Source organism: Polistes fuscatus, unplaced genomic scaffold (genome assembly GCF_010416935.1).
Source record: "Polistes fuscatus isolate 324 unplaced genomic scaffold, CU_Pfus_HIC Scaffold3, whole genome shotgun sequence".
Lineage (NCBI taxonomy): Eukaryota > Metazoa > Arthropoda > Insecta > Hymenoptera > Vespidae > Polistes > Polistes fuscatus.
Window position 1 is genome coordinate 10,638,330 of NW_025113107.1, and position 23,799 is coordinate 10,662,128.

Here is a 23,799-nt window from a genome sequence, read left to right on the forward strand (position 1 = left end):
TAAATTATTGCTACCCACTATATGCACAAATTTTACAATCAATTTGTTTTGTTTCAAAAATGGCATTTACTTTGTTAAATTTATTTTATAAAAAAATATATATATTAACTTGTGTATATATAGTATACACATCGAAAATAAAACTGTAAATATTATTCCTAATCTCGATTATATCGATACAGTTATCGATAACACTAGACGTACATTTGAATATCGATATCGATCTTTTTGAAAAATATCGAATTATTGTTTCGATGTATCGGAAATAATGCACGTACTCGTGATGTACATACACAATTTAGTGCATACGTATTACGATATAATGTGTAATGTGAGCCAGGTTTTTTAATGTAAATCTTGTGAAATTTCTTTTGAATTATTTGGAATAATTTAAAATTTGATTACAATATTAATTTCGTAAAGTCTTCTGTCATCTTAACATTATATTTAAAATGTGTATAATGCTATAGAACGAAGGAAAAATGATACTAAGAAATTTTACGCCCCAATGGATTCTGATGTTAATATTAACGGTTATAATTCTCTATTTGAAATTGAGAATAAATTTTTTAGAAGAAAACTACCAAACACTACGTATGCGCTATATTTTTGTCCTAACTTTTCTAAATTACTAACAAGTGTATTTTGTTAATATTTAATTTTGTTAAAGGTGATGGAATAACATAGAGTATCCATTCGTACTTCCAGACGATGCCGTTGTACAAGTTCAAAATGAAATTAAAGATAATAAAGTAAAATCTGATGTACGATTGTACAAACCAACTAGTTATGACGAAGTTGTTATTATATATAACAGAGTACCAAAGACAGCCTCTACAAGTTTTGTGGGTTTGGTTTATGATTTGTGCAAACAAAACAAATATCATGTTTTACATATTAATGTTACTAATAACATGCACACGCTTACACTTTTCAATCAGGTATTCAACATTAAAATAATTACTTGATTTTCTTTATTCTGTTGTACTTTTTGTATATGAAATTATTTTTAAATTTTTGTTTTAATCCTAGCTTCAATTTGTAAATAATATATCAAGGTGGAATACAATAAAGCCAGCATTTTATCACGGGCATATGGCGTTTTTAAATTTTGAAAAGTAAGTTATATATTATATCTAAATAAATATATAAATGGTAAAAGTTTCACATATTTATTTTAATAAGTTTAATTAACAGAGAAAGTTTTATTCTTTCAGATTTGGTGTAAAACAAACTCCTTTTTACATAAATATATTACGCAAACCTTTAGACAGATTTGTATCTTATTATTATTTTTTAAGATATGGTGATAATTTTAGGCCTCATCTAATAAGAAAAAAACATGGCGATACTAAAGTTAGTTAATAAATAATTTTTATAATTATATTGTGCAAAATGATTAGTAAATAATTAAATATCATCGTTGTAGACGTTCGATGAATGCGTCAATATTGGTCAACCTGACTGCGATCCTAATAATATGTGGCTTCAAATTCCTTTTTTATGTGGTCACGATCCAGCTTGCTGGTAAGTTTCTAATATGAAAATATATGTGAACGTTTATTTAAAATTTTTATTTAACAATAGGGAAGTTGGAAATAAGTGGGCATTAGAAGAAGCTAAGAGAAATTTACAAAGGCACTATCTTTTAGTAGGCGTTACCGAAGAATTAGCAGAATTTGTACAAATTTTACAGATTATATTACCAAAATTCTTTAAAGGAGCATACGAATCATTTTTACACAGTAAGATAATGATAAATATTTATGATTTAAATTTATATATTGATATTTTATCATTAAGCATGTAAAATATATTAATATTTTCAGATAATAGATCGCATTTACGACAAACTACGCAAAAAATTGATCCGTTACCGGAAACAGTTGAAAAAATTCAAAAAACAGTTGTTTGGAAAATGGAAAATGAATTATACAATTTCGCTTTGACTCATTTTCATGCTGTTAAAAAGCGTCTCATAGGTGCTTCTCCTCAAGATAGTAATCAACGATTTATGTATGAAAAAATACGACCTAAATAAAAAGCATTTTTTTATATTAAAAAATATCTTGTTTATTGCACACATTGAGTTTTGAGATAATTTTATATAACTTGCTCATAGCACAAAATGAAGTCTACATTAGTTTTTTTTGTTATAGCATCATCAAACACAAGTGTTAAATTGATTAAGAATTTAATGTTTCATTTGTTGTTACATCAAAAATAGAAGTTTTAATACTCACTTAATCTACTTAATTTTATTTCATTTTGATTTATTTCAATTAAAAAGTTATTTATATTAGAAAAATGTACATAAAGGATAAGAAAGTAATATATAAATAAAATTATTTTATATTCATTACTCTATTATTAATTATTCTATTTGTACCGATTAATTTTTTGGTTTAAGAGCAAACATATAAACCGGATATAAACCGGGAGGCATATGCTTTTGCAACTTCCTTTGTATACAAATTAAACCAGCTTTGTCAAATATACCTACTAAATCTTTATACGGTCTTGTTATAGAAGAATCTGTAGTATCGAACTCCAAAACATCAGACCTTGTTACATTGTCTTTTACAACTAATACACCTTCCTTTTTCAAACCTGACCTGCAGACATGTATCGTCATTTTATAATATATAAAAACAGTATTAATATTTATTTCTCAAATATATTTAAACTTACACACAATTTTTGAAAAATCTTACTAAATCTTCATCATTAATATAACCTAGAACCCATTGGCACCAAATAACATCATACTTCTGTGGCGTTGGGTGGAAGTTTTGTAGCGCTTAAATCATTTATACAAAAAATTATACAATACTTAAATGTATGAATTAAAATTTTGTTTGTATACATTGATCATTTAAATATTACCACTACAATGGAAACCTATTCTTGAGATATTGTCTTTTAAATATTTTTTTGCAGATTCAATAAATCTTGGATTCTGTTCTAATAAGTCAACATTTTCAAAATATTTTATTAATAAATTTTTCGTTACACGACCAATCCCTGCACCACAGTCTAATGCATGTTGCCTTGACGGTGGATTTATTGACTGAAATCATTAACAAGTATTTAAAATAAAGCATTTTTTTATTTTCTTGAAAATTTTAATATGTAAAAGAAAATCATTAGTTATTCTATAGATTATACCTGAAATAATGAAGATAGAAATTTTGATGAACCACCTATCTCCTTTCCTGACAGAAATCCAAAACCACCTAGCATTCCATCAACAGTAGGAGAAATGCGATTCCAATAATTTTCAGAAGCTTTATAGCACTTACTGTCAAGTTCTACTTTACCTTTCACTTCCATATTACAATTTTCTAATGTTTTTTTAAATGTTAAATTAGTTAAATAAACGTGTAATTAAGAATAAATAAGATTGTACTATTGTCCAGTCACAGGTTTACAATAAATATTTGAATATTGTAGAAATTAATCATATGTTTGTCACTAATTTTATAAACACGTGCTTTCATTCAACATTGAGTTGCATTCAAGATTATATCATAGCCTTACATTTTGCATGTTAAACGTATGTAAATATTTAATTAAAAATAGTTATTTTAAATATTTAAATTTGTATAAGAAAACACACAATTAAATAAATGTATAATTATTTTTTTGCAAAAATGTGTGTGAACACGTGTAATATTATTTTATATTTTATCGAAATAGAATTAAACAACCAATAAAAGTGCAGTATTTTTGTTGCATCAGGGTTGCATATATGGGTTCAAATTATTCTAGAAACTAGTTGTTAGTTACTAGTGTCTTGAATTTGTATTGGTTAAAATGTGATTGTTTAAAATGTCAACTTTTTTGTCCGTTTACGCGTGTTGCGAATATTTAATTAATTTCGTTGAAGTTAATAGAATATTTTTATTTTGATAAGCGTTGAGAGATGATTTGTCTTTAGTGTTTTATAAAATTTATATTGATACGAATAGTTTAGAAAAGTATAAATGAAAACTATACTTAAGGTAAAGTGTAACGACGATCAATACGCTTATCTATCTTTATACTGTATAATCGTTGCGAACCATACGTGTTTATGGGTTTCTTGGTGGTTGACAGCTGTCAATTGTGCATAGGTTGGTAGTGAGTCACAGCATTGGCATTGGATTTGACGAAGATAACACAGTGCGACAGGTGATTAAGTAGAAAGTAATTGTTGTGATTAGATATAAATTAATTTATCTGCATTTGCACCCGCACTCAAACACACTCGTAGTTAAAAGCAGTTCATACGTTATGAATTTCCTTTAGATAATCTAAGCAACCACTTGCTTTTTGGCATCAAACTTTTCTGCTGATCAACAGCAAGTATAGCACAACATCACCTACCCTTTGTTCAGATGTCCAGGTATTTTTTGTAAGACCCCTTTTTATCTTGTTTGCATATTCGTTGCAAAACTAATTAACAATACAAAACAGAAGTCATTAGTGATTTTGAATTTCAGCGACGTCACAGGCATGGCATCAAGCTCAGTTAGTCAGGAGGATTTCGATAATGACTTTGAATTAACATCAAGAAGATCTAGAATCCGAACTGCTAGAGCTCGAGTTGGACCACCTAGGACAGGAGACACAGCTACTATAACTTTTCAAAGTTTGTCATCTTTACTCTGTTGTATTTACATTTATTATTTTATTATCTTTTTATTAAAATTCTAAATGCTTTTTTTATTTAAAGAAAGTGCACCAGATTCCGAAGAATCACAAGGTATATGCGATTCCAGTTCAAATAATGTACTTCCACCAGAACACGATGGTCAACAAAATAAGCCCATTATGAGGAAACAGGACAAGCGTGTGACTGGCCGGTGAGTTTTATGAATATAATTGCTTTTGCAATCTATTCAAGGTAGTCGAAGTCGCTCTTGTTTGAGCATCCACTGCTAGCCAATAGATCGATAGTAGAATTTCGTATATTTTGCTAACACTTTCTGGATCTGGTTCTAGTGTCTTTAGTGTCGTATCCTGTTTGCATAGGCCAACGCATATAAACAAGGGAAAGCAGCAACGCGATCGACGGAAACTCAGAGAAAAAAGACGAAGTACTGGAGTTGTGCATTTACCATCGACAGAGGTTTGTCACTCTTTGAAACTTCGTTTGTCGTGCCTTGGCCCTGACGTCTGCATACACATCCTCAATCTCATACTTCTTAATATTAATTTATTAAATGTGTACCATTTGTTTTTAATTGTTCCAAATTTAATACCTATTTATGTTTGGCATGTTTGCATTGATTATTGGAAAAGTTTTCATGCAGTGCACAATTACAGGATTAAATATTTCATTCTATATTTTACAGCTATTAATTTTATTAATGTGTTTTTATAGTAACATATTTTTTTAAGCATCAGAAACCGCTTAAATATTGAATAAAAATTAATATCAATCTTAATAGTTAGATTTGCACATATTAATGCAACTCCATTTCCGTTGCATTAGTGTTTTTCTAGTTGAAATTTCTTTTTTTGCTTTAGTATAATCCTTTTAGTTATTTGCTTCTGCAGAGTACAGGAGGAAGTACAGGAGAAGATGAAGAAGAACTCAGTGGTACTTGTCTTGAAACAAAAAATAATACACATCATAATGAGTTCCTTGATCATGAACTCATTGAAGTGAGTATCTAAAATTGAATTTCAGTTAACATTAATGCAATATTCTTGTTAATAATAAAACTGTTATTTAATCTAATAGTATTAGCACATATTATTTTTCTTATAATGTTTGTTTGTTTAAATCCTAATTATGTATGTGTTACAGGAACGGACTGTTAAAGTGTATACGCAAAGGCGAAATAAAAGGTATGTTTTATTTTGTGTGTGTGGTTATAGAGTAGCATTCTCTGCCTAATTCAAATAGTTATTTGTAATCAATTGCTACTGCTTTTTAGGCATTACCGTACTTCATACAGGTCATGTTTAATTAAACATAGTTGGTAAGTGCATTACTGTACATCAAAACTTACAATTAGGCATAACCTGTATGAATTGCGGTAATGCTAGTAGACTTTGATAATAACGCAATTCCATATTGAGTATTAATAAATGAGCAAGATGGTTAGTTTATATTGAGTATTAAATATACATATAGAAAATGTATTAGTACTGTGACTATACAAATGTCTATACTATAATATTCAATAATTTTCATAAATTATAATTATATGCGAAATATATTTACGAATATAATATGTATATATATATATGCGTATTCAGAAAGGGTCGTGTCTAATATATTGTTTTTAGTCATCATCCAATCATTGTTTTTTTAAATACTGTATATATTTAAATAACTAATATTTTTGTTTTAGTCACTCAGATTTAGAAGCAGACGATGAAGAATTTGACTCTTTAAACCAGTCAGATAGTGTCAATCAATCTGACCACACAAATCACGAGCCACAAACTTCATTAAATATAACAAATAGACGATTACCCACACCTACGGGAGATAATCCACACGAAGTAAGTAATCATGAGTTTTTATCAAGATAATCAAGAAATAGTGATAAGATTTTTACAAAGATATTTTTTTATGTCATATATAAAAAATTTGTAGTTAATTGAACGTGCTCAAGAAGAAAACAGAAGGCTTTTATCACTGTTGGAAGACCGTGATCATAAAATAATGGCACTAGAGGCTCGTATTTTACAACAACAACACGAAATGGCAATAGAACGAGAACGTCTTCGTGAAGAAAACGCAGCACTGATTCGGGCGATGGCAGCTTTAGCAAGCAACTAATTTTTTTTTCTGCATGTTAATCCCATTCATTATCGATCTTTCGAATTATTCTAGTATTTACGCATAATTAATAAACTAAATATAATACTAGTTTATAAAGTAATTAAAAAAGAAGAAAGAGAAAGAGAGTGACTTAATGATGTTAACTCTTACAGAAGAGTGTACTTTGAAATATAATTACGAATTCTGTATCGTCAGGGTAAGCCATGAAACTAAAGAAGTAGAATCAGATAATTGTACATTTTTTGGCAAGAAACAAAAAAGTTACAGTTTGTTAGTTTTTCTTGTCATAGACATTCTCTATCTTGCTTATATGGCATATATTATAAATTCTAACGTAGATATCTTGTGCACTTTTAATACTGTTTATATATACAGTTTATTTTATAGATTATAAGAGTCGAATATGTTTCTCTCCTCATTTTGTTTAATTACATATGTTCCTTTATGTAGCAAAGTTTCATCCTTCATTCTTAGATATAGCTTTAAAAAAGAATTTAAGCGATGAACGGTTCTGGCAAAAGGAACAACTTTATGTAAAAGAATGAGACTTTATGAAAGGTGCTGCAATTTCCGTTTAATGTTATTACTCTTTTCTTAAGAAGAGTATCAAATTAATAATGATAGGATATATTCGTGTTTCACATGTTTTATGCGACTAAGAAACGTTGGTAAGTATTGTGACGTAACGTTAATTGTAATGCACCATATGAAATCTTTTATACTATAAAAGATACCGGTTACGATCTATTTAGATGTTTATGTAAGTTTTCTACCTACGCGAATGAACGTGATTCAGAATATTTATGGTCGGTCGTTAAACTTTCCAATAAAATTAGCTCTTCGGTTAAGTGTGTAATAATGATTTAATAAACAAAAAAAATTATTAATGCAAGTTGTTCACACACAACTTTTCTTTATTAATTAAGCAAAATTAAAGAAAGATGGAACGCTTGACCGCTTGTGATAAAAAAATGCTATATGATATATCAAAGCACTTTTAAAAACGTCAGTTAAGAATTTATGCGAGCGATCGAATGTATGTATATAAAAAGAACAGCACATAACTGACAATTCTATGTCGGCTACAAAGCATTTAAATATATTGTACTAGGTATCAAAAAAAGGATTAGAGAAATCATATTTGTTTATATTAAATTACCTGAAAACAATTTCGCGATGTATATAAACACAGCTATATATATCAATTTTTTTTTAATTCAATATATATATTGTGTATATGTATCGAATTAAAAAGAATAAATAAGTTAATTGACATAACTTTTAGTTAGTATACGTTATAGTTATTAATCTTGTTATTTAGTTTAAATTTTGTCTTAAGCATAATTGTAAAGCAGGAGACTGAAAATGCCAGTAATTTTTATATGATAAGGACAATGAATTAAAAGAAGATGGAAATATGCGTCGATTCTATTGTATAATTTCATTATATGCACAATAATCGTTTTATTTGACGCTTCGAGCTAGTGTTACGAATTACTAGCTAAAATATCCAAGTAAGACAAAAATGCTTTGTTATAATGAGTATCTTTCTAAAATACTGATCTTTAAATTTAATATGATTGTTTGTTCTTCTTTTTTTGTTATATACGCTTCGGTTAAAAAGATTAGTAAATCCTACTATATATTTACTTATTTCTTTCTCTATAGAATCGCAATAGGCAGTCTTAGTACTTAAGAATTAAAAATTGATTATAAGGCGTGTAGTGCATGGATGGAAATGATTTTACAAATAAAATTAAATCGAACAAATCATTCGAATAATGCGACGGACGAATAAAGCAAAAGATTCATTAAATTACTATATCCCAAACCTTTTAATATTTTCTTGAAAATTGGTAATGTGTGTAAGGCAGGTACAAGTCACAAAAGGATACTGTTTTATTTTTTTATCATTATTTATATATATATATATATATAAATATATATATTTAAGGATAGTTCAGATAAATATGAACTTTCAATTTGCATTTTTATTCATAAAATAACTAAATAAATTTTGATATGATACAATACTTGCACGCATTTTTATGCATAAATTACATACTAAGCTGTTTATGTTTCTTTTTTTACTATCAATCACTACGTATAGCTGTACATTATAAAGTCGTTGGGATCCGATTTATAAGGATTTCCTTATATCAACCATCACGGTGCATACCCTTCCTTAAAGTGTGCGTGCCGCGGATAGTACATATATATAATCTACTTTAATGACGTATAGTGCAAGCAAATTTTAACATGTGCATTAAGATGCAGAAAGATACTAGCAATAAAAAGATATATCAACGTACAATAAATATTTCGTAGATGGTTCAAGAGAACATGAACGATTATTAATGGGTTATCAACAGTAACGCCATTCCTCGTATGTTTATCGCATGCCGATATACAAGTTTATTGTTAATATTTTCCCACTATATTCGATAAACCCTACATACATACATCCTCATGATGCAACAGGTACTATTTTTTTCCTTCTATCAACACATTTGTCGACATATCTTAATGTCTTTCTTTCATTTTATCAGTTTACCCTTTATTCTTACACTCTTTAAAACTGTTTTTCGATATATCTAGTCCACGCGTGTATGCGTGGTCCATGTATTTACATAGTTTCATCTTATAAAGAAAAAAAAAGGATATTAATAATAATAATATAATAATCATATTAATAGTAATAATAATAATAATAATAATAATAAAATATGACGACGACTTAGAGACATATATAAATACGTATGAATCACTAATTTTGTGCTCCTCTTCACTTTATCTTATTGTTAAACACAGTTCTCAGATTTCTATGAAAAAGGCGACGTATCCTTGATATGTACCGTTGCGAATATTAGAGACGAAATCGGAGGAACTCTTCCACTTTCAATTTTATTGTCTGCGATAGAGTCATCGTTAATAGCAACGAGGCTCGATAAGAGTGATATACATATATATCATCCTGTACAGTTGCTCAATCTTACATTTAAGCGAGATTGTTTTAATAAATAGTATTCCTAAAAAGGAATCCCATTTCAATTGGATTCTTTTCTAATTCCGATGATCGAAGTTGGAGGAACTTATTTGCGTATAAATTTCGATGATTTCATTTCATCTTACGATTAGATAATAATATAATACCATCTACAATATACGAAATATGTATATGCCGTTATACTAAAGCATTTATACATATTTAATTATTATTATTATTTTTTTTCTTCTTCTTCTATTTCTTCTTATTTTTCTTCTTCTTCTCGTGGTTCGAGCGAACAAAGTTAGCTTGTATTTCGTCGTTAAGCCAAACGATCTTTGTTTTCACTTATGAAGATTAATCCTGACTACCACCACGTACCCGTAATAGATTCGTAATACGTATATTTCAACGCAACGTATATATTCATTTTTCACCTCGACGGTTCTACATCAAACGAGAGAGATGAGAAAAAACAAAAAGAAAGGAAATTTTTGTCGGTAATATATATTTTTGAATGTAATCGATTTCGATAAGGAACTCACTGATTCTCTCTCTCTCTTTTCCTTTTTTCTTTATTTCTATGCTGCTCATTTAACACGGATATATACCATCTATCCCAACAAACGACTAGATCACGATGGTTGAACCACAACCAGATTCTTAAATGCTAAGGAGCTTAAATGTCTAAGCTTTTTTTATCTTTCGGTGTGTTATAACGATATACATATTATTTAGCCAATATAAACCACTTCGTTATATCAATTAGTGTATAGACGACGCACGAATACATATAGGTACAAATAGGCAAAACGTAAAACTTAAACGCGGCTCTCTTATAATCGTCTCTCAGCTCTCGTATGCGAAGTTATTATTTATTTCCAGAATAATGCTATCTCTTTCTCTCTTTGACTCCGTCCCTTTTAGGATTTTAATTTGGAAACTTCTTAATGCTTTTACTCTTCTCCCTCTTTCCCTTCTTTTTTCTACTTTTCATATAAATTTTCAAAGAAATTTCATTTTCCGAGATAATATTCCGTAAATAAACTGTTCTTCGTCATTTTTTCTTTTACGTGACTGGAGATTTTCAAGTAGCGTTGTCCTGCAATTTTTTCTTTTTTCTTTTTCTTAAACGAGTGATTAAACGAAAAATGCAGATGAGAGGAAAAAATAAAAAATAAAAATAAAAAAGAAAATAAAACAAAAGAAGACAAAAAAAAGAAAGAACAAAGCTAAAAGAAAATATTAATAATTATAATAACAATAATAATAATAAAAAGAGACAAATTATTATAATTCGATCAAAATTATAGACATTATGGTAGACATATATCGCATACCACAATAATACCAAATATCTTCACCGTTGTATGAAAAATTGGATATATTTATGGATCGTTACGAAAACGATCCCCCAACGAAGTACATTATAAAGTAGTCTTTGTGGCTTTTCTTCTTCTTTTTCAACTTATTTTTTTTTTCTTTTAGTATGTTTCGATAAAAATGCGTAGACCTTTAAATTTTAAATTTAATGTTGTCAAAAATGGTCTAAAATCAATGTCATCTAATTTGTCTTCATCAAAAGTGCCAAACTTTTATATGACATACGCATCAAGTATTACGGAACACTTCTTATGTATATAAGTACTTACAGGTTTAACCTTGAGATGAAAGAGCATATATGTTCTTGATAAGATGATATAAAAAAGTAGAAAAGAAAAGAAAAGAAAAGAAAAGAAAAAAGAAAAGTAAAGAAAAAAAAAGAAAAGAAAAGAAAGGGAAAAATGATTAATTGCCTTTCTTTTTTTTCTCTTTTTCTCTCATTCTCTTTCTCTCTCTCTCTATCTCTCTTGAGGTAAATGATTATTTGCAATTATAAGTATATCGTCTGATTGATAAATTTCATTTTTAAATTTTATAAATATTTAATAATTAAAAACATACTCTTTCTCTCATATCCGTCGTTTCTTTCATTATTTTTTGTTTCCATAATTCGGCATTCGTTAGATCAGAGATATATACATATTCTTTGATCTCTCGCTATTTTTACCTTTGTCTGTTACTTTCTAACGCTCATACACTCAATAAGTTAGTTGTTAGATAAGTAAATTGTCTGTAAATCGGCCTTTCCCCATATTTCGAGGGGGGAAAGTGAGCGATCATCAAGGCACGGTAATAAGGTAATCGAGTTCTCCCGGTAAAAAAATAACAGGAAGAACAATGAATTCACACGTTTAGGATATGTACCGTTTTTCTTACGCTTGGTGTCCTTATCTCTAGACACAATTTCGTCGTTTCGAATCGAAGGAACGAGCATCGTCGTTGTTCCTGCGTCCAAGTAATACGGATAATAATAATAATAATAATAATAGTAATAATAATAATAATAATAATATTAAAAATAGTAGTAGTAGTAGTGTAGTAGTAGTAGTAGTAGTAGTAGTAATAGTAATAATAGTAGTAGTAGTGTAGTAGTACTTGTAATAGCAGTTATAATAATATATAACAACAAAAACAACGAGCTCGCGTGCCGTCCGTTTTTCTTTTTTTTTGCGAGGTGTTGCGTGTATGTATACCGTGTATGGTATGTTTGTGTGCGCGCACACGCGCCTTGCGTTCTCTCAAACGCTGCAACCAGAAGTGACTTCCTCGCTACTGTTTTGCTGATGACTCCAACGGCACTGATGGCAACTCTTGGGTTCCTCCGTTTGTTGTGTTCCAGTAACACCACCGGACGCTCTTAGGCCCTGCTCTAATTCTAGAAGCTGTCCCATAAAGTTTAAATTCGGACTGATAATCGGTCGTGCGTTTTTCACCAATTTGTACGCTTCGACCATTGACAAGCCTTTATGCCGCATAATGTAAGCGATTGCAATCGTTGCGCTACGCGATACACCAGCCTGACAGTGAACCAATACGCTGCTACCGGCTTTTCGTGCTTCCTCTAAAACAAATCAACAAAATTGCAAAATGCGTTAATTTATGGCACGATCAATTGTCCTAGGAAAACAATCTAATTGTAAGTAAGTAATAATGGAACGATCTAGATTATTATTCTATTAGGGGATATCGCAACAAAAATGGTTTTAAAATTATTATTTGCAGTGCGTAGCGAACTAATTGTAAGATTGCGTTGTAAACAACACATTGAACACGATCAAACGCAAGTTGAACAGGCGATTCCGTTATGCAATAGAGGGGACGACGCTATCGTATCTCTCTCAGCAATGAGTCACTGCCCGGATCCTTACGAGTGGTGCGCGCGTACTCTGTATTTAAATACATATATATTTTTATTATGTATACATTTATATCGTGCTCGTGGCGCGGGATATACAAACTAACGCGTAACCCCGCTATGTGCTTTTTTCAACACAAAAGAAGGAGAGGAGGCAGCAGCCAACGGCCGCCAGCAACAGCACCAGACAAAGTGGTGCCTGTAACTCTCCCCCTTTTTCTTTCTTTCTTTTTTTCTTTCTTTCTTTCTCCCTCACGCATGGTTTCGTTTTTATTATTAAATGTTACGAGATCAGAAACTCCGAGGATGGTAGTGATTTTTTTTTTTGGACCGACCACCACCCGGAGGATCTTATTATTACATATTTCTTTGCTTAATACGTAACTCATCTTACGCCATCTTTGTTTTTGTTTTGTATTCCTACGAAATAGAAAAAAATGTTTTCGGGAGAATTAAACAAATTATTTTTTAATTAATATCTATTCCAATTAGGTACGAGATATAAGTATACCGCCTTACTGTTCCACGTGTAAAATGAATAGATCGATTTATCGACGCGTTGGGTCAAAATACGATAGATCGATAATTCGTCGATAATGAAGATTCGTTGGATCTCGAAGGTTCCCGCGTACTTCCGAGATGGCCTTCCTCTTTCATTTTTTAAACGAAAGGTGCGACAAGAGGAAAGACGAATTTTCTTATTCGTTAACAAATCATCCACCGGTGCGCGCGTGATACCGGTTTAAGTTAACACAGTGGCTTGCCGAGATAAGGTCAGTCCTTATAATAATGTTTTACTTTTCCGAGTGTGAGAACTCTCCCTTCTTGTGCGCATTTGCGAATACGTCGAGCACATCTGCCATGAGTCAGAATGAGCGGTCGAATAGAAAGAGAAAGAGGGTTAACACAAGAGAAGGGAGAAAAGAAGAGAGGGAGAGAAAGAGAGAGAGAGAGAGAGAACAACGACCAACAGGAAAGGGACAAAAACGTCAGAAGGCAAACATGTCTAATGAAATAGCGGCAAACTACGGGTACCGGGGATACCTGTCGTGCCACTATTACGCACCTAAGTGCCGGATTTCAGGTAATCGAAGCCTCCCTCCCTTATTTCCCATATCTGATTATACTTCCACGATTTTGTTACTGAACCTTTGGAAAGGGTGTCAAGTCACCGTAGCTAAGCTTGCAGGTCATAAAACTAATCAAACGACGATTTTAACGGACGTTAAAACGAATTATATCTATAATGACGATTAATTACGATTGCGTTTTTTATAAGAACACGAATTAATTGAGATCATTGGATTGAGATTATAATCAAATAATGATGGCCATAATAATAAAGATGATTAATAATAATAATAATGATAATAATAATAATAATAATAATAATAATAATAATAATAATAATAATAATAATAATAGTTCGTAGAAAAGACCTTTATTCGAAAAAGAAACAAGCATATCTCGGCCAGACCTCGATCGCGTTACGCGACGTACTTCGGTATAACGGAAACAGGGTGTAACCAGCCGTTTCCGGTGGACCATTCACCATGCAGAGAGCTGAAGACGAAAGGCTTCCATTCATGAAACCATGACTCACATGCGTGCACAGCCGTGAACGCCGAGAGACCCGTTCTGTCTATCTTTCTCTTTCTCTTTTTCTTTCTCTTCCTCTCCATCCCCCTCTTCTCTTTTTCTCACTCTTGCTCACTGATGTCAGTGCGTGAACGCGTGTGGGCTCTTTATATCGCGCACAGTTGGTATACACACGGAGATGAATACACAGGCTGATGCAAACTCGATGCATCCTCTTTTGCCTTTTTTTTTATCTCTCTCTTTCTTTCTCTATTTATCTATCTATCCATCTGTTTATGCAATAGAAATGACGATATTACTTTTATTATCTTTACTATATGATATTTAAAGAAATATCAAGAACAAGCTGTTAATCCTTTTACGACAACGACAACGACAACGACAACGACAACGACAACGACAACGACAACGACAACGACAACGACTCACTAACGTTGTAAAGCAATGCATTTAGCGATTATATTCGTTAACTCAAGACTATTACGAAACTCTAAAAGGTGAATAAGACAATAATTGACTCTGTCACAACATTGTAAATTCTTTTAATGATTCGTTTGAATAATCATTCGATCGTAACGATTCGGTAAGAAGCATGAACTGTTATAATAGTTTTTAATAGGGTAGAGTATTTTTTATTGCGAAATTCTACCCCCCTTGGTACTTTGATGATAAGAGGGTTGATCTCGTATGAATCAGCCTGTATAACAGGAGAAACGTCAGGAACAATCACCGCGTGTGCGACGACGTAGTAGAAAGACAGGGGTTGTTTGTGTAGTCTGGTTCGAGGGTATACATACTCATGCTGGAGCCGCATGGGGAGACTGCCCTTCTCCCTTTCACAGAGTATATGCAACTGGTGGAATGTTGTACCTGGAGGCCGATTGAGGGGACCGAAAAACGTTCGGACCCCTCTCTTGCACGTCCTATAAAACGAGTGGAACGCGTTTCCGACTTTCACCGAGGATATATTGTGTCCCTTACAAAAACGCTTTGCCTTATTTTCTCAAAGAAGGGGATGAAAGCAACAGCTGACGGATGCTATTAAAAACGACCAAATTTCTATGCTACGTAGTACGAACTTGAAATTGTTTAAATTGAATCTTGGTAAACGGGGAAGTGGTTATAATTGTTTTATTGATATTGGCTTGGCTAATAAATAATGTTGAAGTTTACATTATCATATAACTGAATAAATAATACTAGTATTATTTACTGAACATTAGAGTAACCCAATACGATATCATGTTATACTATTGCTACCTAATTACTTATTGACCAACCCAACAGAATCACTTTAGTATACTCTATAGGTATATTTGTAAGAACATGCGAGAATGAGATAGAGTAAAGATTTATGAGAGTATCACCGGTAGTGACGACCAGTGTCCACGTGACACATCTATCGGACCGAAAGAATTACTCATCGAGAGACGTTAAAAAGTCGTTCATTCTGGACGAATGATCATACCTTATAAGATTTATCATAAGCTTCTTATAGAAGCTCTAAAGTTTAGTAATTCGGGGAGTCGATTATAATTAAAAGAGAAGTCAACTAACCGATAAAGTCAAAGGCTTCTTCGAAGTACTGCTTGAGATTTTGATGACCGGAATCCGACGCAGGTATCTGCCTGTAGGTAATTCCCCTTTCCTCGTGATATCCTGGCAGTTGAGAGGTAACGTTTAATACCCTAGTAGCGCCAAGGGCTCGTAGGAGTTGAAGATCGGCAGCATCTTTGCCATTGCCAAGGTAAAGAAAAGGTAAAACGCGGGACGCAGGATGGCTATCGATGTCAGCCGGTTGTGGCGTCGGTGGCCCCGAAAGACTTAATACCGAACAACCTGGACCAGGACTTGGACAACCGCTGACGGTTGCGGAAGAACCGCTACCGGTACCACCGGATGGTAAAAGCGTGTCCTCGCAAAGATCGCGATGGCGCCTGTGGAACTCTTTGTGTCCACCTGTAAATAAAAATGATAACAGCGTTACATTACGAAGAATCAGTAGAAGCTGCTGCTCTCCTTGATTTTATCGTTCCGAGAACGAAGATATAGTTTCGCGCGGAGGAAGTAAAAAAAAGAAGAGAATAAGCAACGCTCTCCTTTTTCTCTTTCCTTCATTTCTCGTCAATATGTCGAGAGCCTGAGGAATACAATGGCATGATTCATTCGACTAGTTCCGCAAGTAGAAAACGGGATCGTTCTACGAACGATTTCTCATAAACTACGAAAGCGATAAAGCTGTTCTTGCAGGTTCACGTGCGACACTTCCGTGGGCCGAGAGTTCTCTAACTCTCGCGCGAACGAATTACGACGACGTGCCTACTATGAAAGCTTCGACGAAGAAGAAGAAGAAGAAGAAGAAGATGGAGAAGCTAAAAAAAAGATGAAAAGTATAAGGAGAGGGAAAGAAAATACGTGTGAGAAAGAGGGAGGTAGGAGAATCATACACCCTGTGCTATATAAACGGTTAGGGTAAAATAAGGAAACGTTGCTAGAGATCGGAGAGAGAGAGAGAGAGAGAGGAGAGGAGAGGAGAGGAGAGGAGAGGAGAGGAGAGGAGAGGAGAGGAGAAACGGGCAAGAAATGTGGGCTAAAAGTGTCTTCCTCTCCTGACCTGCAGCTCGTAAGGCCTGGCCTGGCTCGACGATGAGTCACTCTCATGCCCCCTTTTCTCCCTCTCTACTGTTCGGCCGACGGCCTTCCCTCTTCTGTTTCTTTCTCTTTCACCCTCTCTCTCTCTTTCTCTCTCGCCACTCGGCCACCAACCCCAAACTGTCCCAGACGATGATCGTTTCACCGTTGGCATGGCGAAACTTCCTCTCTCTCTCTTTCTCTTTCTCTTTGACGGGCTTCCGATACACATGAATAGGATTATATCCTGTATTTCAAAAACTATTTGCTAATTTTGCCTTTAATCGCATTTAAATCTATATTTCTTCCTATTTTATCAGTCCTTTGGTATTTTACATTGTAAGACAATGAAGCATATCATAAATATACATATATCTTATTGAAAGTTTAGATAACTAAGAACAATTTATATATATATAAAATATAATCGAATAAAGTATCGCGTAAATCCTTTTGTTCGAGATGTTTGATCAGCTTCTTGTAAAATCAAACATACATTAACTTTATAATTCTCTTTAGTCTAGTAATTCAACCTCTGATATTTACCACTCTAGGACAATGGAACATATGTAAATGTTAGTATATATATATATAATATCAACGATTAGAAATAAAATGGAAACAAGTTCCGCGTTAATTTTTTTATTCGAGATATTAAGCAAGCAAGCCTCTAATTTCCCTTTATGGAATTTACGTATTCCATGTTTACATATTTAAATATGTATCTCGATTGATATTTATATCAACCGTTCGCGAATGAGCCGTTCGCACGGTATCATTCTACGTAACGGTCTCTCATCAAAGTAAGTAAGTAAGCAAGTACGTTACACGTCTGTCCGTTGGCCTGTTGAGAGAACAGGTTTGCCAGACGGTATACACGTTGGGGGAACATACGTGAACACCAGATTTCAAAAAAGTGTCTTGAGAAAGTATATATAAGTATATATATCTACACGCAACTCCCGAAAATCATTCACCCCTTATTTTATTTTTATATTATACATGATATATTCCTCTCGACCATATATGTTTTACGAAAGCCTATTAAAATTGACGTTTTCTAACGCTTCATCATAAAACACTTGAAATTTGCATGCACTTATTTTAGATACTATACTTATTTAAAGAATGACGATTTCTCATTATTCTACATTGCGCAGTAAATATCGTTGACTTTAAATACGAAATCGATGGATTACGGCTTGATACTAACTCCACAAACACTAATTATCTTTATTCTCTTTCCTATCTGTTCATAGAAGAACACACCTACTTCCTATGTTTCGCAAAATTTCTAGACTTTCTGTACTTCATCGTACGTACACACATATACACACCACATACACATATAATATTATGTGCTTATATTGCAATGCTATTTATCAATCATAAATCATAAATCATAAATCATGAAAAAAAAGATGAAAAAGAAGATGGAAAGAAAAACAGGAAAAAAAGAAAACAAAAAGAAAAAAATCACGTAAAGAAGTATTCATTATTGGAATTCAAGATAATTATTGTTCACAGTTTATTCCACAAAACGATAATGAGAAGCTTATTAAAATAGAAACTAAACGAGTCATACATTTATTTCTTTTCTATACCGAACATTGGCCTGATTTTAATATTCGATAAAAATGCATATCATTCGCGATTACATAACGACAACCCTTTTTCTAGGTTACTTTTTTCTCTATTTTACTTTTTCTCTCGTTCTAACTGAAGAATTATTTCTACTTTATAGATATACCTATGATCCACTTAGTGACCCCTTTCGTGTCCAGGGTCGCAGTGTCACGCGGCGGCCTATTGTAAATAGAGAGAATGCAAATTACATTGTGCGTGCTACTCCCCCCCCTACTTCTTTTCCTCTTCTTTATCCCTTTATCTTTCCTCTTTCTCAGCAAACAATCCTAAAAAGTTGCTTTTCTGTTATTATATATTATACTATTCGCCTTTTCGAAAATTATGCATGATCTATTCTCATCCTATCATATTCGATCCTGTATTCGTGATAGTCTAATTGATAGAACGAAAGATTGATTATGATCGACGAAATGAAAACGTTCGACTATGCGAACTATAATATATTCTTTCTTTTTCACTCTTTTGTGTTGCACGTAGAAATGTAAAAGAAAAGAAAAAGAGGAAACCATGATACACGAATTATTTATAAATTTGTTCTTTTTTTTTCTCCTGAATTATAATAACGTGTTTCGGATCACTGCACTCGGCGACCAGAACGGCCCACATGGTTTTTCCTTTTTTATTTTTTTATTTCCTTTTCTTATCACGATCATCGATGACGTATACTATATAATTCCCCCGACACGTAAGTCATCATCGTTCTTCGCTTATTAATCCTCGTATTAAAATAGCAATTGTATTTTCTATATAAGAAATCATAAATGTTACTCGCGCGTTCATTTTGGGAATAAAATGACGAAGCTAATTGATGTATTGTTTCTTTTATTATGCACTAGGTCAGACGATGACGTACTCGCAGCCCGTGAATTTTTTCAGACTTTTCTAAATTATGGAAAATAATTGCGAATACAAATTTTACAATTATTTATTCAATTAGTAAAATATTTTTATTTGATTTACATTCCATTTGTAATGGAAAAAATTTAAAAATATATAAGAAATTTAATTATTTACATATGTAATATTGTTTAAACAATTCTGATATAGAAAAACTATCATTTAAAAAAAGACCAGCAAATTTCGTCTTAGTTTTAAAACAAATTATACTATTTTATTTAATTTTATGTTGCTTATTATAGATCGATAACAAAATTAAATATAGAATTTGTTTGCATATTTGTTAAATGACTCATTTTAGATATTTAGCTTGCGACTGGTAGATAGATAACATTTTTTTTTATTTCATTTTAAGCAATCGCCAAAAACATTCGTCATCGCTGAAACAGGTAAACCGAAAGGGTTAGTTTTTGTTTTGATGGAAAAAAAATGAATAAACACGTTCGTTCTTTTGAAAGAATGACAATAAGGTGAATGATTCATAACTTCAAAAATGACTAATCCCTACAAGTCAAGATCTTAACCCTTAAAAGTAAGCAAAGATGTAATTTCATTCCAAGCTAAGTTGGTTTGTTATAGTAATTATGAAGCATACGAGATAAAATTGATCCGTTTTATAATCGAATTTTTGAATGATTAGGATCAACCCTTAAATGTTGTCATGAACAAAATTTGTATTACTTATATTGTTATATCTTGAAATAATATTAAAAATAAATTCCTTGCACGCTAGGCGTTAAAATTTCATCCGCAGCTTTTAAGGATTGATCTTGATCGTTCGAAAATTCAAATTAACGATACAGAGATAATACAAAAATAGATTTTGAAGTTAAGCAAATATTTGAACGACAATATTTATACGAATTTATTTTCATAAATGTTATATAAAATTCCCCTCGAGCAAGAAATCAAATTCTTCCCGCGACGGTTTAAAGTTTCGTTCGTAACTTTTTTAGGGTTGATTTTGATCGTTCGAAAATTCGATTGAACGGTAGGGAGGTGGGGGGAGGGTAGGGAGGAAACAAAAAGAAATGATGAAAAGAAGAAGATTTAGTAGAATTTAGGCGAATTTCGTTGAAGTTTAATATTACTTATTCGCGTTTTCTCTCTTGGCATTTCTCAAATTCGCTCGAAGCGACTCATCGAGTGCGCATTACAACCCAAATACACGGCACGACGATATCGTAGCCTGAGTCATCGGTAAAGAAGAGAGAAAGAGAGAAAGAAAAAGAAATAAAGACAGAATAAGAGAGAAAGAGAGAGAGAGAGAGAGAGAGAAAGAGAGAGAGAGAGAGAGAAAGAGAGAGAGAGAGAGAGAGAAAGAGAGAGAGAGAGAGCGTGATTGTACTCCGTGTGCCGTTTCTGTTACTGGCTCGTCCAACTACGAGAGAGCCAGGTTAGCGTTCTCTACGTTGCTACCAAGTCGACGTTTTCTTCGAGATAGAGGAACAAGTTAGTCATATGAACACCGATGATGTCAAGGAATGCGATACTCCCGTGATAAAAAATGTGTAACTTCGAAAAATTTTATTAGCTAATCTTTGACGTATTTTTTTCAATTAAAAATTTTAATTATTGCCCTACTACACAACTATAATCAAATATTATTTTAAAACGAATAAAAATTGAAGTAAGTCGTCGGTTAGACTGTTCAAACTTTCGATATAGATCGATTATTATAAGATTCTTACTATATTAATCGAATACAAATATTTATATTATATTTGTAAATTTTTCTTTCAATACGCAAGTGTCCCGACAGTTGGTTCATTGAATTAAAAAATTAGAATTTCTTTTTGGCAGACATTTGGAGTGGAGGAGGGGGGGCGGTTGGTGATGGCGCCATCGTTGGCTCATATTTTTTTTTAACGACACTGTGTAATCGGAAATTTATATCTTGATATATGTAAAATAAATTATTATAATTAATTAATGTTAATTTTGAAATTTTTCTTTTTTCCCTTTTTTTTTCCAATTTAACAATTTTCACGACAATCTGTATGCGTTATTAATAATTTACGATATATAAATGTAGTCAATTGATTATAAGAAAAAAAGAAAAGCATGAATAATAATGGATGGAGATCGAAGGAACAATCGATAAATAATTTTGATCAATTCTCCCTTTAATTTTATAAATTGATAATCGCAATTACCATAATCGATACGCATTGACCTTTGTTCTCTCTTATGATGAATTTCTTCAATTCAAGGGACTATCACGAGAGATTAATAAATTGATTATATATCGAGTACAAGAAACATTTTTATAGTTTCATCAAATGTGATTATATATAATATATACCAAATCAGAAAAAATGAAAGGAGACATAAAACTCACGCCATGGTTCAAAATTTTCCAGAGGTTCGAGTCGTAATACGAGACAAGGCGAAACTTTTTTCCTCATCTTCGAATTATTTAAAAGATTTTGAGGGTAAAGTTTTTCAAATTTTCTTCTTTATTGTTCGTAACGTTCACTTCACACCATTTGTTATTACATAACTCGTTAAAAAACAAAACAAAAATAAAATATAAACAAGAAAGTATGAAAAAAATTGTTACGACAGCACGACGAAATTACATTTGGTTTGGAAAAAGTATCGTCGTTGTGAAACTTAAAAAAATATAAAACAAAAATATTTTGTTTAAAATAGATAGAGAATAAAATTACAGGATGGATAAGTATATAATTGGCGAGGGAAAAAATTGCAATGTGATGATTCGTACAACGCGTTAAAAAACACACTACCCGTACTTGTATGAAGGTTGGCGGGAGACTGCAGGTCGTATAACCACGAGAGAGTTTACACGGCAAGGCTCGTTTGCGTGAATCATCGTTCTAGCTTCCCATTGGTTGAAATGTTTGGTGACGTCGTATGCCTGACCGACCGAACAGAGACGCACGAGTTTGGCCGAAGACGGACGGCGGCCTGAGCCGAAGCTCGAGGAGGCTCTTCTCTTATCGTGTTGCTTCCTACTTTTCTCTCTCCTTTTTCTTCTTCTTCTTCTTCTTTTTATTCTTATCTCTCTATTTCTTTTCTCTCTCTCTCTCTCTCTTTCTCTCTTCCTTCCTTCTCGTACGACCGCGAGTTCCCCGGCGACCTTGTCGAGCGTGCTTGTAACGCAAAAGTACGCGAGAGGAACGCGTAAAGTTAATTCTCTCTCTCTATCTATCTCTCTCTCTTTTTCTCTCGAAGGAAAGAGAGAATTCTCTAATCGTTTCTAATCTTGAACATCGAGAAATCGTTTTTTTTTATATTATTTGCAAGCAAAAAAACTTCGTGCTCCTGCAAGTTCGTTCACCTTCACTTTTGTTTTTCTCAATGCATAATTTGGTATGAAAGAATTTCCTATGTATCTTCGGTAGCCGATTACTTTGACTACTTTTTGGCAGATTAAAATGAGGTCGGGCCCAAGCTGACACCAGTGATTATTTGCAGTCAAGTGTACGTATATTTATAGTCTTTCAAATCCGGCACAGTCACGCAGCTGTGCTCGATATTAAATATGAAGTGAGAATAAGTGTCTCATTGAAACGTTATATACATATTTATGAATTATACTAAATACATATTATTCTTTGACAATTTTTGATTCAATATGTATCCTTACTTTTTGGAGGTAATTTACATGTATATCTGTAAAATTATGGTTACACCATATTAGAATTGCGTAGGATTAGAACTTGCCCAGATTACCAAGGTTGGAACGGTTATACGACCTTTTCAATGGAAGATTCTAGCGTGAGACATCGTCGATAAATGGCATATGTATCTATGTCAAATATATGTTATTCGTGTCTATGCATATAGCAATCATTTATAAAACTATATTAATGAATCACGAGAGTGTCATATTCAAATTATTTTTACTTTATGATATGATATCTAAAAATTTGTTCATCTTTGGACCGAATAATACACGAGTCTTTGTTACGTTTATATTGTTTTTTCTCTAGCACAGATAAAATGACGAATGGATGAATTTGATTATTAATTAGATTCTCGATAGCCCCG

General features: G+C 32.3%; 4 protein-coding genes across 17 annotated transcripts in view; 2 read left to right on the top strand and 2 right to left on the bottom strand.

Annotated features, from left to right (window-relative positions):
- Window positions 1-224: 224 nt before the first annotated feature.
- Window positions 225-2,065, top strand: LOC122520069 (heparin sulfate O-sulfotransferase). The gene is made up of 7 exons (XM_043639985.1): window positions 225-594; window positions 709-941; window positions 1,033-1,118; window positions 1,218-1,356; window positions 1,430-1,527; window positions 1,588-1,745; window positions 1,830-2,065. The coding sequence occupies exons 1-7, from the start codon at window positions 483-485 to the stop codon at window positions 2,039-2,041; spliced, it is 1,038 nt and encodes a 345-aa protein (XP_043495920.1). The 5' UTR covers window positions 225-482; the 3' UTR covers window positions 2,042-2,065.
- Window positions 2,066-2,330: 265 nt separating this feature from the next.
- LOC122520074 (N-terminal Xaa-Pro-Lys N-methyltransferase 1) lies at window positions 2,331-3,632 on the bottom strand. Its single transcript, XM_043640003.1, has 4 exons — window positions 3,169-3,632; window positions 2,887-3,070; window positions 2,692-2,800; window positions 2,331-2,615 (listed from the first exon to the last, which is right to left on the bottom strand). The coding sequence occupies exons 1-4, from the start codon at window positions 3,331-3,333 to the stop codon at window positions 2,393-2,395; spliced, it is 681 nt and encodes a 226-aa protein (XP_043495938.1). The 5' UTR covers window positions 3,334-3,632; the 3' UTR covers window positions 2,331-2,392.
- Window positions 3,633-3,773: 141 nt separating this feature from the next.
- LOC122520070 (PRKC apoptosis WT1 regulator protein-like) lies at window positions 3,774-7,202 on the top strand. Of its 13 annotated transcripts, none has more exons than XM_043639987.1 (11): window positions 3,774-4,004; window positions 4,099-4,173; window positions 4,291-4,396; window positions 4,485-4,633; window positions 4,718-4,847; window positions 4,987-5,113; window positions 5,545-5,652; window positions 5,798-5,838; window positions 5,928-5,972; window positions 6,348-6,501; window positions 6,596-7,202. In XM_043639987.1, the coding sequence occupies exons 3-11, from the start codon at window positions 4,380-4,382 to the stop codon at window positions 6,779-6,781; spliced, it is 957 nt and encodes a 318-aa protein (XP_043495922.1). In that variant the 5' UTR covers window positions 3,774-4,004; window positions 4,099-4,173; window positions 4,291-4,379; the 3' UTR covers window positions 6,782-7,202. The 13 variants fall into 13 exon arrangements, with proteins under 13 accessions (XP_043495922.1, XP_043495925.1, XP_043495929.1 ...); XM_043639990.1 differs by having other exon boundaries at window positions 4,116-4,173; XM_043639994.1 differs by lacking the exon at window positions 4,291-4,396 and having other exon boundaries at window positions 3,776-4,004.
- A 5,169-nt stretch (window positions 7,203-12,371) lies between these two features.
- Window positions 12,372-23,799, bottom strand: part of LOC122519885 (dual specificity protein phosphatase 10-like) — a 48,957-nt gene continuing 37,529 nt past the window's right edge. For both annotated transcript variants that reach the window (XM_043639660.1, XM_043639661.1), the window contains 2 exons: window positions 16,165-16,566; window positions 12,372-12,714 (listed from right to left, as the gene is read on the bottom strand). In XM_043639660.1, the coding sequence (XP_043495595.1) occupies window positions 12,392-12,714; window positions 16,165-16,566 (725 nt within the window). In that variant the 3' untranslated portion in view covers window positions 12,372-12,391. The remainder of the gene's footprint in view (window positions 12,715-16,164; window positions 16,567-23,799) is intronic.